A 16,157-nucleotide genomic window follows, 5' to 3' on the forward strand; every position below is an offset into this window, starting at 1 on the left:
CCGCCGTGTCCGAGCCGCTCGCGGGGCCGTGGGTCCCCATTGGCCTGGGGCGGTGCGGGCCGCCCAATGATGTGCGGGGCGGGGGGGGCCGCGAGTGCTGCATCTGTTGCCGAGGTAACGGCGAGCGGCGTTAGCAACCGCCCTGCGACCCCATCGTGCTCCATCGCAGCCGCCGGACCCCCAGCCCACCATGTCCAGCCCCACACGGCGCAGTGGCTCCCCCCGCAGCTCCAACCCCGCGTGGCGGGGGATGAGCCCCGAGCAGAGGGGTCGGCCGACCCCGATGCCCGTCATGAACCGGTGAGGGCCCGTGGGGTGAACGGCGGGGGACGAGCGGGGTCCCCCCTTGTGTCCAGCCCCTCCCTCCCTCCCCCCCCATGGTTTGAACGCCCCCTCCCCGGGGACAGACCACCCTCCTGCCTCTTGCAGGTGCGTGGGCTCGGTGATGTGGGAGCTGCACACTTCGGCATACGGCCCCAACAACGGCCTCTTCGCCATCGTGGGGCACAGCTGTACCCTCTACTCCCGGGGTCGGGACAGCGACCACGGGACTCCGCAAAGTGCTGTGGATGCGGAGGGGAGGTGGGGAGGCACGACCGGGATGGGGGACCCCTAGGCCCGGTGTGGGGGCTCAGCCGGAGCTCAGCGCTGCCATTGCTCCCTCCGTGCAGGGCTCCGGGGAGCCTCCAGATGGGAGCTCAGGACAGGGGTCCGTCCTGCACGCCGGTAAGCCCCGTCCCTGCCCCGTGTGCGCGGAGAGCCGCCCGCAGCCCTAACGAGCCGTCTGCAGGTGCAACGGGCGCTGCTGTCGCTCACCCCGACGCTGGAGAAGCTTCAGGATGTGAAGGGCTACGTGCTGGAGGCCCTGGAGCGGGGGATGAGCCAGCAGGGCCAAGCGCCTTCCCCCATGAAGATGCTGCCCACCTTCATCCGCTCCACCCCCGACGGCACCGGTGAGACCGCTCTGCTGGGGGCATCACCGGGCAGGGAACGGAGCGCAGTGGTGCTGGGTGCTGAGCAGGGCTCTGCCTGATCCCATCTGTGCTCCCATGTAGAGAAAGCCGACGTGCTGGTGGTGGAGCTGTGCCAGAACCATGTCCGCACCGTCTGGGCTTCCCTCACGGGCGGCGGAAACCAGAACCCACAGCTGATGCACCACATCTTCGAGATTCCAGTGAACATCCCGCAGGGCCCCGGGGAAGCGGTACGGGTGGCAGGCAGTGCTCAGGGGGGTCCCGGGGTAGGGGGGCAGCTGCCCACCCGTGCTGTGCCTTCACAGCTCTTCGACTTCATCGCACAATGCCTGAAGACCTTCCTGGGGGAAATCGGCAGCCCCGAGACCCGCCTGCCCCTGGGCTTCGTCTTCCCATTCAGCTGTAGGCAGATGGCGCTGGACAAGGTGAGCCCGGCCCTGCGCTGCGGCCGCCTCTGCTCCCCGCTGTGCTGAGGAGCAAAACCTCATCCTTGAACTCCCTGCAGGCTGAACTCATCTCCTGGTCCAAGGGCTTCCAATGCAGCAATGTGGAGGGGAAGGATGTGGTGCAGCTGCTGCAGGCGGCCATCAGCAGGCAGGAGGTGGGCGCTGGGTGGGGGTCCTGGCTGGGTGGGCTGCCCCACACACAGAAGCTGATGGTGCCGTGCTCCTGGGCAGCTCAACCACGTGGAGGTGGTGGCCCTGATGAACAACACGGTGGGCGCCATGATGACGTGCAGCACACCACAGAAACCTTGTGAGATCGCCTTGGTTGTGGGTGAGCAGTGGGGCTGGGGGCTGCAGTGGGGCTGGGGGCTGCGGTGGGGCTGGCGGCTGCAGCGGTGCTCAGCCCTCCTCGATCCTGCAGGTTCGGGCACCAACTGCTGCTTCATGGCCGAGTCACGCCTCTTGGAACTGGCGGATGTGACCAGCGGGCGGATGTGTGTCAATAGTGAGTGGGGCTGCCTGGGGGACGACGGCGCACTGGACAACGTGCTGACCCCGTATGATCACCGTGTGGACCAGGAGTCCTCCAACCCCGGGGAGAGGAGGTGTGCCACTATAAAAGGCTCCTGGGGCTCCCCATGGGCACGTTGTGCCCTGCTGCCTTGCTGCCCCACAGGGCTGAGGGCTGTGCCCAGGGAGGGGACTGACACCCTGCCGCACACAGGTTTGAGAAGCTGGTGGGCAGTGTGTATCTGGGGGAGATTGTGAGGCACGCCATAATCACACTGGCCTCTGAGCAAGCACTCTTCGTCGGGAAAAACACCTCTGCCCTGGCGAACAGGGGCATGCTGACAGCACAGCAGGTCCTGGGGATCATGGAGTGAGTGCCCAGAACCACAGGTGGGTGCCCCCCTCCCCAAGCAATCGGCTCCACGAGCCAGCACGCTTCTCTCCTTTGCAGCAATGAGAACGGCATGGCCAAGGCTCAGGACCTGCTGGAGTCTCTGGGGCTGCAGCCCAGTGAACAGGACTGCTGCCGGGTGCAGCAGCTGTGCCGGGCCGTGGTGAGCCGTGCCGCCGCGCTCAGTGCCACCGGGCTGGCGGCGGTGCTCAGCCACATGTGCTACAGCCGGCAACAGGAGCAGCTGATGGTGAACGTGGGCGTGGATGGAGGGCTGTACCTCACCAGCACCAGGTGAGGGGACGTCGGGCTCCTGGCCACTCGGTGCCTCATGCCTGGCCCTCACCGTCCTCTTTCTGCTGTAGGTTTGGTGAGATCATGCGCAGCGTGGTGGGGCTGCTGGCCCCTGAGTGCACGGTCAACCTCGTGCCCACAACTGATGGCAACGGGCTGGGGGCAGCCATAGTGACGGCGGTGGCTCTGCGCCTGGCGGCACAGCAGAAGAAGATGCAGCAGCTGCTGGGCCCGCTGCAGCTCAGCCATACCGATCTGCAGCGTGTGCAGGCACTGATGATGCAGGAGATGGAGCGCGGGTTGGACAAGGAGAGAAACGCCGAGTCCTCCCTCCGCATGCTGCCCACTTATGTGTGCCACACACCTGACGGCACAGGTGAGGGAGTACAGTAGGGACAGGTCCTGCTGGGGTATCCGCGGTCCCGCTTGCATCCCCTATATGCTCCCCACAGAGAGAGGAGAATTCCTGGCGCTGGACCTGGGAGGGACCAATTTCCGTGTGCTGGCGGTGAACGTGTCACAGGAGAACATCGACATGTCCAGCAAGATCTACGCCATCCCCACGGCCATCATGCAGGGCACTGGCGAGGCGGTGGGGCAGCACACAGGGATAGGGCGAGGGCTGGGAGCTCCCTCAGTGCCACCAGAAATGGGGTGGGAGAGATCCCCCACCCTGCATCCCCCCACTCTGACTGCAGCCCCTTCCCACAGCTCTTCGACCACATCATGGACTGCATTATAGACTTCCAGCACGAGAAGCAGATGAGGGGTCAGGCCCTGCCACTTGGCTTCACCTTCTCCTTCCCCTGCCAGCAGCTGGGCCTGGACAAGGTGAGCGGTCAGCTCTGGCCCCGGGGCGTGGGTAGGGTGCTGGTGTGGGATGCTGCCCACAGGGGCTGACCTGCTTGTCTCCATACAGGCTGTGCTGCTGAACTGGACCAAAGGCTTCAACGCCTCTGACTGCGAAGGGCGTGATGTGGTTCAGTTGCTGCGGGACGCTGCGCAACGCAAACGGGTGGGAAAGGGCTGGGGATTTGTCCCCTGATCCCGGTGTTGCTGCCCTGCAACCCCCTGGTGACACCTGGCAGAGCTGTCTGGGTGCTGCTGAGCCACATGTCCCCATCTCCTGTTTGTTTGCAGAACACAGCGCTGAAGGTGGTGGCTGTGGTGAATGACACTGTGGGGACCATGATGGCCTGTGGCTACCATGACCCCAAGTGTGAAATTGGCCTAATTGTGGGTGAGGAACACCTCTGACCCCCCAGGGTTCCCCACTGCTCACCACATATCGTGTGGCCGTGGGTGCCAGGCTGTGACACTGATGCTGGGCTGCAGGAACGGGGACCAACACCTGCTACATGGAAGAGATGGCAAAGGTGGGCACCGTGGAAGGGGACCAGGGCCGCATGTGCATCAACATGGAGTGGGGCGCCTTCGGGGACAACGGCTGCATAGATAGCTACTTCACCAACTTCGACCGGCAGGTGGATGAGAAAACCATCAACGTGGGCAAGCAGAGGTGGGTGATGGCTGTGGAGTGGGCAGGTGCTGGGGGGTGCTGGGGGCACCGAGGCAGCAGGGCTGTGCCCGGGGCAGGTTTGAGAAGCTTATCAGTGGCATGTACCTGGGTGAGATTGTGCGGCACATCCTGCTGGCACTGGTGGAGGAGGAGGTCCTGCTCCGTGGCAAGTCGTCCCAGAAGCTGAAGAACAGAAACCTCCTTCAGACCAAGTTCCTTTCCACCATTGAGGCGTAAGTGTTGCAGTCCCACATGTTTCCATAGCCCAGATCTCCAGGCAGCACCCCAAGAGGGGCCGCCACGTGGAGACGGTGACAGCGATGCTCACAGCAGCCCTGGGTGGGGATAGCCCCGGCTTGTCCCTGCTGCAGGTGCAGGCCATCCTGCGCGACCTGGATCTGGACGCCAATTACGAGGACAGCGTGCTGGTACGGGAGGTGTGCCAAATCGTGTCCCGGCGTGCCGCACACCTCTGTGCTGCGGGGATGGCCGCCGTGGTGGAGAAGATGCGAGAGAGCCGCGGCCTGGAGCAGTTCACTGTCACCGTGGGGGTGGACGGCACTTTGTACAAGATGCATCCATAGTGAGTGTGCCCACCAGGTACCTGTGCCCTATGGGGGACTTGGGGCAGCCCCAGTGGCACTCAGCCCCTGTCCTTCCCCACAGCTTCTCCCAGAACCTCCATAAGATGCTGAAGGATCTCGCACCCCGCTGCAATGTCACCTTCATGCAGTCAGAGGACGGCTCGGGGAAAGGGGCTGCACTAGTGGCAGCGGTGCATTCCCGTCAGTCCAACCAGTCCTCCTAACAATAAAACGCTTTGCTCTGCACCTGTGAGTCCCAGCAATGGGTGTTATGGGTCTGGGGCACAGCACAGAGCCCCACGTAGCAATATATATCGAATTTATTTACATTCACGTCCGCCAGACCCCCCCGCCCCGCGGCACCGCTATGTACATAAGGCCAAGTGTAAATACTTGAATGCACTTAATACAGAATTAAAAAAACGGTCTTTACACAACACGGCACGGGGCCCGGGGCCGCCCAGCCCCAAGCGCAGACAGCACGACGGCACCGCACGCACCACGCACACACGGCACCCGGCCTGGCCCCCAGCACCATGGGGGTGCAGGCCAGTAGCTGTGGGGTAGCAGTGGGGCCCAGGGGCCGGCCAGGGCCCCAACCCTGCCCCACAGAGCCCCGGAACTCAGCACTCGGCTTCAGACACGGCAAAGAGGGTACCGTCCTGCTTGCCCACCTCAGCCACGGCGGCAGCCAGCTGTGAGAGGTTGCCATTGGGGAAGTGTCGGGCCTCCCACAGGTTGAGGATCATGGCCGTGGGGCTGGGCTTGGAGGCGTAGAAGCTGACATGGCTGTGGGGCAGAGGGATGGCATTGGGGTGTGGGGATGGAGATGGCCCCGCCATCAGCTCCACCCCATTCTCATGGGTACCAGAGTAGGGATGAGGGCAGACATCCCCTCCCCATCTCTGAACCCATCCCACCTGTCCAGGTTGAGTTTCTGGGCCAGCGTCCTCCAGTCAGCCCCGCGGGCGCATGGCGTATCCAGGCTGCTGATAATCTTCTGGCGGATGAGGAAGGGGATCTTGAAGGCACTGGGACCCACCAGGGCCGGGGAGCCCACCTCACTGTCAGGAATCAGCCAGTCCGAAAACCTTGTGTCCTATAAGGGAAGTGCCATAGGATGAGCGCAGCCCAGGGGCGCTGGGGGTTCCCCTTGCCATGCCCTCACCTTGGCGATGTTGCAGTTGATGGTGAAGCTCTGTCCATCGCCTTCCACCTGCCAGATCCAGATCTTGCAGGCCAGCTCGCAGGTGCTGGGGCTGAGGCGCTCCAGGGTGAAGGTGCAGTGCAGGTAGGGCTGCAGCCCACTCCAGATGTGGTAGAAGGGGATCTCCTGCAGCAGAGCACGGCCGGTGGTCACAGCTCTGGGTGCTGCAGTGGGACCCCTCACTGTGTTCTCCTTACCTGGTAGCTAGCAAGCAGCTTGCTTTTCCAGAGGGAGCTGGGCATGTCGTGGATGGAGAGCCTCAGGTTGTGGTAGCTGTCCTTGAAGTGCAGCACACGGGGGGCTCCGATCAGCTGCCCCCCCATCTGCTTCTCCAGCTGCATCACCTCCTGTGTGCACAGACCGCATGGGGCAGGGCCCAGAGGGGGGAACAGACAGACACCCCCCATCACACCCCAATACCTTCAGCGCGTCCTGCGTGTCACTGAGGCAGTAGACGCGGATGTTGTACTCGAGCGAGGGGCAGGCGGTGGGCGCGAAGAGGACCAGCTTGAGGCGCTTGGAGGCCGCCATGCTGAGCGACTCGCCCACCAGCGCGAAGCGGCCCAGCTGCTCCGTGAAGATGTAGCATGCCTGTGCCTCCAGCTGGCAGTAATACAGCTCGGTGCGCGGCTCCGCACCCAGCTGCAGCACGTCCTACAGCACCAAGACATGCCATGTGAGCACAGAGACCCCCTCGCTCCCCCCATAGCAGGAACCCCCACCCCAGTGTGTACTCACCTCCCACGTCCCCTCGCACGACTGCTTCTTCAGCCGCAGGCTCCAGTGCTCAGCACCTGCCTCCACGCAGTGCCCCATGGCCAGGATGGCGGGGCGGGTGAGCAGCACGCCGGGGGGGCCGCAGCTGACGATGGGGCTCAGCAGCGTCTGGCAGCCGGCGAGGGGCAGCCTGGAGGAGGGACACGGGGTTGGGATGGGTTTGGGGTGGTGGACAGCCCTACAGCCTCATCAGCTGCTGCTCCTGGCAGCTGGAGGAAGGGCACAGGGCTGGGTTTGGGCTCGGTGCGGTGGGCAGCCCCGTAGCCCCATCGCTTGGCAGCCCCATCACCTACCTCACCTCCTCGTGCTTGTGCAGCGTGAGGTACACCTCATAGATCTTCCCTCGGGGGATGGCGTCGGGAGGGATCAGCAAGCTGACACCTGTGGGATGGGGTTGCTGAGCCCATCCCCGGCACCCCGCGATCCCCCTGCACCCACCGTACCTGTGTTGGGGATCATGAGCCGCCCCCCCAGGAAGTTGAAGGTGCCGTAGGCCATGTTGGCGGTGCCACGGGGCAGCGAGCGGAAATAGCTCTGGGTGGAGAGCCGGGCCATGAAGTCAGCGCCTTCGGCAGCAGGGGAGCTGTGGTGCAGCGTGTGCCGCCCGGCACCCAGCGGGCTCAGCAGGTGTCCATTGGGGAGCTGGAGCTTGGCAGGGCCATCCTGGCGTGGGCACAGTGAGCCCTGGTAGGTCATGGTGGTGGTGCTGAGGTCGGGCTGGATGGTGAGCAGGTTGTCTGCGGCACAGAGTGGGGCTGTGGGGCTGGTGCCATTGGGCATGGGCACCCCTGAGGGTCCACCTGCAGCCAAGGGCCTTTGGGATGCAAAGCACTGACCCTATAACACTGCCTAGAGGGCACTCGGTCACTTCCCAGGGACTCTGTAGGACACAGAGCGCATTCCCACAGCTCTGGGGGCACAAAGCACTGACTCTTTAACTACACTCCCCACGGGGTACTCAGTCACCTCCCAGGGGCCAGATGGAGTGCAGAGCTCCTACCCAGCGTCTAGAGGTCTGTGACACAGTAAGACCCCATCCACAGCCCAGAGACCCCCCAGGGACTGGGGAATATGGTGTCCCAGCAGCAGCGTGAGTGCACAGCCCTCACTCACCAGCCTTGCTGGGCTTGATGCTGACAGGCTGGAAGCCAGTGGTGAGGATGGAGGAATCTGCCACGTCGGCGTCCAGGCCGCCCTTCTTGCGGCAGTACACCAGCACGCCCACCAGCAGCAGCAGCACCAGGCATACAGCCACAGCAATCAGCCCCACGTACAGCGCCAGGTCCTCGGCACCCGGGGTGGCTGCGTGGGGCAGAGCATCAGCACCCCATGGGCACACTGAGGGTCCCCCCCATGCCCTCCCCACGGCACTCACTGGGGCTGCACAGCTCAGAGGTGCAGTTGTGGGTCTCCAGCTCGGGGCCGTGGCACTCCTGACCTCCGTTGCGGGGTGCAGGCTCCGAGCACTCGCGGCTCCGCCAGTGTGTGCACTCAGCCCCACACACCGACCACTTGCTCCACTCCGACCAGTCTCCATCCACTGTGGGTACAGCGGGCATCAGCCCTCGCCACCATCCCCTGTGCTCCTTCCCTGTGCCAGGGCTGAGATGGATGCACCCACGGGGGGCACAGGGGTACCTGGGCAGAGTGTGGTGCAGGCGCTTTTCTGCACGTTTTGGCCCTCGCAGAAAGCTCCCCCATTGAGGGGTGTGGGGTTGGTGCAAGTCCGGCTACGCTTCTGCCAGCCTCGTCCGCAGCTGGTGCTGCAGCCTGACCACTGCGTCCACGTCGACCATCCGCCGTTCACTGTGGGAAGAGGAACCCATTGGCTGAGGGATGCCAGGAGATGCTGGGGTGGCACGGTGAGCAGGGAACAGCGGGGCTGTACCATAGACAGTGATGGCTGCAGAGGCACTGCGGCGGCGCGCCACGATGTTTTTGGCCACGCAGGTGTAGTTGGCGGTGTCGGCCAGACGGGCCTGGCGCAGCACCAGGCTGTGCTCTGGTGTCACCAAGACATTGGCATCCAGCGCCGGGTCCACCAGCTCCTCATTGCGCAGCCACTCCACCTGCAGGGCATGGGGATGTCACTGGGCACAAAGCGGCAGGCAGAGACCCCTGGCACATCACCCCCAGCTCACCTCGGCAGGAGGGATGCCCTCAGGAGGGCGGCACGGCAGCACAACACCCTGCTCGATGGACACCTCCCTGGCTGTCGGCTCCTGCTCGAAGTTCTTGCGCAGATCTGGAGAGGTCAGAGGTGAGCAGGGAGGGGTTCCATAACCCTGTGCCCTGTCTTCCACGGGGACCCACGGGGGCTGCTCCCGCACTTACAGGCAATGCGCACGAACGCCTTCTGGCTCTTGGTGGTGCCGGAGGAGCTCCACGCCACACACTGGCACCAGTACTCCTCCAGACCGAAGAGCTTCTCCACTTGCTGACGGGTGATCTCAATACGCACCTCCATCACGGGCAGCCCTAGGATGGGATGGGGCACATCACCGGGGTCTGTACCCATCTGCAACCCCAAGAGCGATGCAGCATGCTCCCCGCACCCACAGGCGCTGCTGATGAGGGGAAGCAGTGCCACCAGTGCTCACCAGTGCCACGGTCAGTGCTGCGCTGTGTGACGTGGTCCCCCTGGTGCACCCACTCCCCGTTGCACTTGAAGTAGATCTGCGTGGCGGGGGTGGCACGGCAGGCCAGGCTCACCGCCTTGTTCTTCACGATGTAGACGTCGTCGGGCTCCAGCAAGAAGTGAGGCAGCAGGTCGGGGGATGCGCCTGATGCAGGGCTGGCCGCCGTCACGCTCTGCTGGGCGCCTGCAGGGACACGGGGGCTCAGCCACCTCCAGGGACACCAATGGCCCCACGTCCCACAGCTGTCACCCCCCCGCCATGCCAACAGCACCCCCCATCCGTCAGTGAAAGGAGCAGCACGGTAGCTGTGCCCACTGAACCCACACCAATCCCTCATGTCTGCACTTAGCGCTAATGAAAAACAAATGGAGTGTGACCAATAAGGGACATCGCTCACTCCCCCAGGGCACAGCACAGTGCCCGCTGCTCTCCAACCCCTGAGCATCACCAGGGCTGTATCCTGCCCAGCGCATTGCTTGGTGCTGTGGGAGCCACACATAAGGGCAGGGACACCACGGGGACAGTGACACTGGGGACAGGGCACATGGCACGGCCTGGAGGTGCCAGTGTCCCCAGCCCCACTCAGGCACCACTGCAGAGAGAGTTAATAAAACAGGGCCCTAAATAAGCATTTGATTAACAAACGATAAAATAGCGATTGTGTCACCGAATGAAGCTGTAATTGCTGCTGCTAATTGGCTGGTTAGGATTTAATAAGCAATTAAATGGGATGGAATGCGCAGTAATTAAGTGCCTTCGTTTGGCACCCACCCGCTGCCCCCCATGTGCCCGCTCTGCCCCCACTCACTGCATGGGGCATGGGGGCTCCTGCCCACCCACACAGCGGGGACACAGGGGGTACTGGGGTCACAGGCATCCCTTGGGCTCTGGCTGAGCCATCTGGGGGTGTCAGCACACACTGCTCCCCCTGGATGGACGGGGTCTCTCCACGGCAGGGAGCGGTGCTGAGCAATCCCAGCTGCTATGCCCACCAGGACGGGCAAGGTGCGGCAGCTCATTTACACGGGGAAGATGAACGGCCACCATAACGCGCCGGTTATTACCCCATCAGCACTTTTACAATGTCACTAGCAATTAATTTAATTAAAACCCCTGTCTGGGATAGACAGGCATTTCATATTTCACTGCTTTAATGACCCCCCCATCCGCAGCCTGGGGCCAGCCTGGGGGTCACGGTGCGGACATGGGCTGCAGTCCCCCCCCGCAGCGTGGCCACGTGTGCCAGTGGTGGCACAGAGCCCTGTGGTCCCCACGGCTCATCCCACAGGCTTATCCTACACCTCCCACCCATACACCCTGAGGCTGTGCTGGGCAGAAGGGTGATCCAGTGCCAAATATAGATGAAATCACCACTTTGCTCTGCACAGCAATCAAGCTGCCGGGCTGCGGCTGGCATGCCGGTGAATGGGCGAGCGGAGCTCTGGAGACCTGCCTTTCATCACCCACAGAATGAGGCCAGAGAGCTCTGGGCTGGGTGTTTGTCCATCCCAGCTGTGCGGGGGGATGTGGGAGGCAGCACCCCAGGAGCCCCCCACGAGGTGCCTGGTGGGCAGGGTGAGATCAAGGGCAGCAGACCGTGGGGATGGGCACCGAGCACAATGCAGCACATGGAGCTCCTGGGGGGGAATGCCATCCTGCAGGGCAGTGCCACAGCACAGGGATGGCAGCCAGGGGTTTCAGTGGGGCTGCAGCCATGAGGCAGAGTGGCCGTGCTGTGGGTGCTACATGCAGCACGAGCACCCCAAGCCTTGCAGGCACCCCAAGCAGCCCTGGCTCTCCCTGCACCTCAGGCACCCTGAGCACAGCCACCCCAAACACCATCAAGGTGCCCCATGCACCAGTGGTGTCACACACACTGTGAGCACCCCATGTGCCACCGGTACCCTGAGCACTGCACACCCCTCGCAGCCCCCGGGCAGCCCCCGCCGTGGGCACACGGAGCACCACGGACACCCCACGTGTGCACGGGACTCCCACACTGCGCGCTCGGCCTCGCGCTCACCTGCTGCTGCATCACCATGGAAACAGGAGAGATGCTCATGTCACCTTGGCAAGCGGAGCCGCCTAACTTCAGGGAGGATGGGGGACGGGGATGAGGGGCTGTGGGTCCCGCTCCCCCCCAGCCCCCCCCACTGCAGAGCAGGGAGCACAGCCCCATGCAGCCGCCGTCTCAGCAGCAGAGCAGGTAATTGGGATGGTGGCTTGATAAATCATCGCCAGTAAACCGAGTGCATTAGGCAGGGCTTTATTATCAATTATCCCCCACCCACGTGGTCTAACGAGCACACCGGCAGCCTAATGAAAGGGCAGCGTGCCTGGGCCTGGACACGGGACTTTGGGGTGCTGCAGGGCCAGGTGCTCCCTATACCAGTGGGGGGGGGGGTGTGGGCACCCCTTCACCCAGCACCCTGGATGCTGCCCCATAAACACAGCTGCTGCAAAGAGATGCAGGAAGGTCAGTGTGCTCTTGGCAAGGACCAGCTGCCCATGGGTGGCTGCAGCAGTGCCACCAGCCCCATGCTGTCCCTGACCCCAACACCCCCTCCCCATCCCCACAGTGGGGACCCGGCTGCCAGCCCCTGCCCCCTCCAGCTGTGGACCCCCCCCCGGGGATCTCTCCTCATCACTGTGGGCTCTGCAACCGGCAAATTAAATCCCCAGCTGGAGCCCCATAAATCGCGCCCCGCGCCAGGCCTGGCACTCCATTAAAATGAAAGATATCCTCACACTTTGCAGGCGCCCGGCCTGCACCCCGGCAGCAGGTAATTAAAGCGATAATTGCCGCTGATTGCACCCGCCTAAACGAGGGGAAGGAGGGTGGCCGGGGGGCAGAGGATGCTGGGCCAAAGGCTGCCAGCATGGGCTGGCGATGGGGTCCCCTTGGGCAGGGGCTGAAGTGGCAGTGCCAACCCTGTCTGGGAGCAGAGCCAGTGGGGTCGGACGCCAACGCCGGGCAGGAGCGTGCCCTACAGGTGCCAGCCAGCCCCACGGCCACGTCCTGCAGCGCTGCAGGAGGGGATCACAGTGTGCCCAGCTCCTGGCAAGCACATGGCGGTGTCTGGGCGCTGATTAAGCGTGTGGTTGTTATGAATGAATTAGTCAGGCGGGTTTGCATGACAATGGAACTGCCTAATTACGGATTTTAGCTGATAACTCTCTCCCCATTACATGCAATTAGCATGTGCCAGTGTGGGCACAGCTCTGCAGGCTGCACCCTCGCACCGCCAACGCGGCCCAACGCGTGCCCACGCCACAGGCACAACGGAGCATCTCAGCCACTGCACTACAGCACCCACTGAGCTCTGCTCATGGTGCCTCCCTGGCCCCAATCCCCCAGCAGGACGTATGCTGTGCTATGGTGCCATGCCAGCCCCACAAGTAGCAATAGGAGCACAGTGTGAGGAGAGGGTGCCAGCTTGATGTGGCGCCTTGGGACTGCCCTAGCTCCATGCTGGCACCAGGCTGTGCTGGGGATGGAACCAGAACCGGGAGAGCTGAGCGGCTTCTCTGGCTCTTCTTTAATTGGCAGTGAAGAGCAAAGTGTGCTCTGTCCCCGCCGGGAGAAGCGTCAAGGTCACCCTCAGCCCAGGGTCCCTGGTTGCAGTGGGAGGGGAGCTGGGTGGTAGGACACACACGGCCCTGGTGCCAGGTCTGGCTCCATCCCACCCACAGGTTTGTGCCTACATAGCAGTGACCTGCAGCCCCAGCATGCCACAGCCCTGGGGCTGGGAGGGAAGGGGCTGGGACCTGAGAACGCCCCTGGGATGGGGAAGGGATACCCACGTGCCCTATCTGCAGGGCAGCACACAGCCTGCGGGAGCAGCCACGGTGCCAACAGCCAGAGCAGGGCAAGCACTGAGGGTGGGATGCTGACATCCCCCAGGCACCGACACCTGGGTGGCCCCAGGTGGGGCAGCACCCCTGGCCCAGCCCCAGGCACCACCTCCAGCACCCCATCCCCTCCCACCAGCACCTGCCAGGCTCCTCCAGGTTTGATGTAGTGCCAGCCCCACGTGGCACCCAGCCAGAACAAACAGCCCTGGGCAGGTTGTGTCTGCTGCGCTCGTGCTGACAGCTGGCACGGCAGCTTCCCAGCCACCCCACGAGCAGCAGCACTGCCCTGCTGCCTGCCCCATGTGGGATACAGCGAGCTGGGGGGTCAGGCTGTGCTTCGGAGGTCCCTGAAAGGGGGGTGCCGGGAGGAAGGGAAAGGGTTCTCAGGCAGCGATGGGAAGGATTCTGCCTCTGTCTGCTGGAGCAGCGGCTGGACAGTGCAGCCCTGTCACCTCAGTGCTGGCCCTACCTGCTGCCCATGGATGAGCCCCAGCCCGTGCGGCTGCTGCTGCCCTTCCCTGCGGGCACCGAGAGCAGAGCGAGGTCTGAGGATGGTGCTCCGTGGCTGCAGACAGGGCCCCGGTGCAGGCACCTGGGTACACAAATCCCCCAGCATCTCTATGCAGGGGAAGAGGTGCCACACGGCGCCAGACCAGAGGGGTGCTCAAAGGTCCATCCCACCTCGCCGAGCAGCGGACACGCGTGTGGCTGGGCTCTGTCGCGCCGCGGCCGGCTGTGAGCTGCCTGCCAAGCGAGCGGTGCTGGCGGGGGAGCTCCCGCAACGCGTTACCCCGCACGGCTGGCACCGCCACCCCCCGGCCGCACAAATCATCCACTGCACACCCAGCACGGGGAGCAGTCCCTGCCCCTCCTGTGTCCTCCATCTGTGGGTCACTGCGGCCCCGCGGTGCCATGAGGATGGCCGCGCTCCATGCCCAGCCGGGTGCTGGTACCGCGGCACCCTGCGGATGCGGAGCTCTGCACCCAAAGGGGCCGCAGCCGGGGGCATCGTGCCACCCGCTGTGCCAGCTCTGCAGCGTCCCTCTGAGGATGGAGCCATGGGGGGAGCGCTGGGTGCGGGATGCCCGGCCAGGAAGGACGTGTGCGGGAGCAGGGGGATATAGCCCCCCCTCCCCGTAGTGCGGGGTGCGTGCCCAACTCAGCCCAACCGGGCACCACCGCGCCAGCTCTGCGCATCGATTCCAGGCTGGGGGACGTCTGTGCTGGTGGCAGCGGGGTGGTGGCCGGGACCCCAGGCTGCAGAGGGTCCCCGTACCTCGTGTCTCTCCCCGCAGAGCTCACGTCCAGCTCGGGCGCAGCTCCCCTCCCCCAACTCGGTCCTTTGTCTGCAGCCGCCACTTTCAGGCTAACGTGACACCTGCCAGGAGCCGCCGCCACCGGCACCTCCCTCCCGCCCCGCAGCCCCCGGCCCAACGTTGTTGAGGGGAGGCGAGGGGGGCCGAGCCGGCACAGCAGCTCCCGTCCGTGCGTGCGGCACGCGGGGGACAGCCGGGCTGCAGCGACACCCGCACAGCTCCACGGACCCCACGCCGCGGCCACCCAGACTCAGTCCCCAGGGCGAGGATAATCCCGTCCCCCGCGTCCCACCCGCTGCTCGGGACCGCACGCACCGGGTGAGAACCGGCGGACGGAGCCGCTGCGTTTGGGACACCGAACGACCCACGGAAGAGAGGAGCCGCGGGGCGAGGGGACACGCGTGGACGCGGGGCGGCAGCGCCCGGCTCGGGGAACGGCGCGGCGGAAGATGCCCCGTGACTCCGCGCCGGGGGAAGCGGGCACCGCGTACCGAGGGCAGCCCCCCGCCGGCCCCCACCCGTCGCCCTCCCGGTGCCGCTCTCCCGGGTGACCTTGCCGCGCGGGGACTCACCGGCGGCGGCCAGCAGGGCAGCGGCGAGCAAGGAGACGAGCGCTCCCGGTGCTGCGGCGGCGGCGGAGGGGGCCCGGCGGCGGCGCGGCCGCGCACCCATGGCGCGCCCCGCGGAGCGCTGCGCGGGGCGGCGCGGGGCGAGCGAGCAGGCGGCCTCAGCGGGCCATGCTGCCTCCGGGCACGGCCCCGGCCCCGCCGCTGCTGCCGCCCGCGCCGCCCCGCGCCGCTCCGCCCGGCGCCGCCAATGCGGGGCGGCCGAGCGCGGACCCGCCCGCGGGAGGGACGGCGCAACAGCTGGGCGCGCCCCCGCCGCCAAGCGGGCACGGCCGCCCCCGCCCCGCGCCTGGCACCGCACGGCACCGCACGGCACGGCACGGAATGGGGCGGCACGGCACGGAATGGGGCGGCTCGGCACGGCTCGGCACGGCACGGCACCGCACAGCACAACACCCCGCTCCCGCCCCGCGCGCCGCCCTCCGGCACCGCACTGCCCCCCCCGCACACACAGGTGGGGCCGCTCCCCTCCCCGAGCAGCGCCCCACGCGTGGCACCGCGCTGCACGCCCCCCCCCACGGCGCGGTACCCGGACCCGGTGTGCCTCCCGTGGCGCCCACGGAAGCGGGGCTGCTGGGGACACGTGCCACCCGCTGACACCGCCGGGCACAGGGGGGGGCACCGCCGTGGGGCTGCCCTCCCTGCCCCCCCTCGTGGGCCTCATCCAGGGGGAGGATTTATTGGGGTGCTCAAGCTGACACCGACCCCCGTGGCAGTCAGAGCCCGGAGCAGCTGAGCTGCCCCTGTTCCCATTGCTGCCCTGTCCCCAATGCTGCTTCTGTCCCCGTTGTAGCCCCTGATCCCAGCGGCAGGACCACGGCAAGGGGCAGAGCGAGGAAGCAGCTCCAAGTGCGGTGTGGAGGTAATTTCATTAGCAGCTTCAGGAGCAATTAACAACCGCTCTGGAGCCTTCAAGAGCTGCAGCAGGTGCTAAGGCAGCACGCATCTCTGTTTGTCCCACACAACACCGGCAGTGTGGGGCACAGCAGAACAGCCCTGGCTGCGTCAGAGAGGGGAGA

At 65.3% G+C, this 16,157-nt stretch overlaps 2 protein-coding genes across 6 annotated transcripts; one reads left to right on the forward strand and one right to left on the reverse strand.

Annotated features, from left to right (window-relative positions):
* Window positions 1-52: 52 nt before the first annotated feature.
* Window positions 53-4,964, forward strand: HK3 (hexokinase 3). 4 transcript variants are annotated; one of them, XM_015876227.3, is made up of 20 exons: window positions 59-300; window positions 430-582; window positions 672-726; window positions 791-953; window positions 1,056-1,204; window positions 1,280-1,399; window positions 1,480-1,575; window positions 1,652-1,751; window positions 1,842-2,025; window positions 2,145-2,300; window positions 2,382-2,615; window positions 2,687-2,991; window positions 3,068-3,207; window positions 3,327-3,446; window positions 3,535-3,630; window positions 3,756-3,855; window positions 3,951-4,134; window positions 4,212-4,367; window positions 4,484-4,717; window positions 4,801-4,964. In XM_015876227.3, the coding sequence occupies exons 1-20, from the start codon at window positions 191-193 to the stop codon at window positions 4,940-4,942; spliced, it is 2,997 nt and encodes a 998-aa protein (XP_015731713.1). In that variant the 5' UTR covers window positions 59-190; the 3' UTR covers window positions 4,943-4,964. The 4 variants fall into 4 exon arrangements, 3 of the variants coding, with proteins under 3 accessions (XP_085375386.1, XP_015731713.1, XP_015731715.1); XR_014935659.1 differs by lacking the exon at window positions 3,068-3,207 and having other exon boundaries at window positions 53-300; XM_015876229.3 differs by lacking the exon at window positions 430-582.
* A 56-nt stretch (window positions 4,965-5,020) lies between these two features.
* UNC5A (unc-5 netrin receptor A) lies at window positions 5,021-15,492 on the reverse strand. 2 transcript variants are annotated; one of them, XM_015876230.3, is made up of 16 exons: window positions 15,085-15,492; window positions 9,303-9,524; window positions 9,037-9,180; window positions 8,844-8,947; window positions 8,591-8,771; window positions 8,341-8,508; window positions 8,078-8,242; window positions 7,816-8,004; window positions 7,146-7,439; window positions 6,996-7,083; window positions 6,664-6,832; window positions 6,346-6,579; window positions 6,123-6,272; window positions 5,887-6,051; window positions 5,639-5,817; window positions 5,021-5,507 (listed from the first exon to the last, which is right to left on the reverse strand). In XM_015876230.3, the coding sequence occupies exons 1-16, from the start codon at window positions 15,182-15,184 to the stop codon at window positions 5,342-5,344; spliced, it is 2,718 nt and encodes a 905-aa protein (XP_015731716.2). In that variant the 5' UTR covers window positions 15,185-15,492; the 3' UTR covers window positions 5,021-5,341. The 2 variants fall into 2 exon arrangements, with proteins under 2 accessions (XP_015731716.2, XP_085375387.1); XM_085519261.1 differs by lacking the exon at window positions 7,816-8,004.
* Between the last annotated feature and the right edge of the window lie 665 nt (window positions 15,493-16,157).

Source organism: Coturnix japonica, chromosome 18 (genome assembly GCF_054131305.1).
Source record: "Coturnix japonica strain WE chromosome 18, WE-NBRP24, whole genome shotgun sequence".
NCBI classification, from domain to species: Eukaryota; Metazoa; Chordata; class Aves; order Galliformes; family Phasianidae; genus Coturnix; species Coturnix japonica.

What these genes read in the sequence shown, in the direction of transcription:
- HK3 (XM_015876227.3), top strand. Translation starts at nt 191, where the DNA reads ATGTCCAGCCCCACACGGCGCAGTGGCTCCCCCCGCAGCTCCAACCCC. An exon ending in TGAAATTGGCCTAATTGTGG is followed by an intron (nt 3,856 to 3,950) that starts GTGAGGAACACC and finishes GCTGGGCTGCAG; the next exon opens with GAACGGGGACCAACACCTGC. An exon ending in TTCCTTTCCACCATTGAGGC is followed by an intron (nt 4,368 to 4,483) that starts GTAAGTGTTGCA and finishes GGGTGGGGATAG; the next exon opens with CCCCGGCTTGTCCCTGCTGC.
- UNC5A (XM_015876230.3), bottom strand. Translation starts at nt 15,184, where the DNA reads ATGGGTGCGCGGCCGCGCCGCCGCCGGGCCCCCTCCGCCGCCGCCGCA. An exon ending in ACACGCAGGACGCGCTGAAG is followed by an intron (nt 6,273 to 6,345) that starts GTATTGGGGTGT and finishes CTGTGCACACAG; the next exon opens with GAGGTGATGCAGCTGGAGAA. An exon ending in CAGAAACTCAACCTGGACAG is followed by an intron (nt 5,508 to 5,638) that starts GTGGGATGGGTT and finishes TCTGCCCCACAG; the next exon opens with CCATGTCAGCTTCTACGCCT.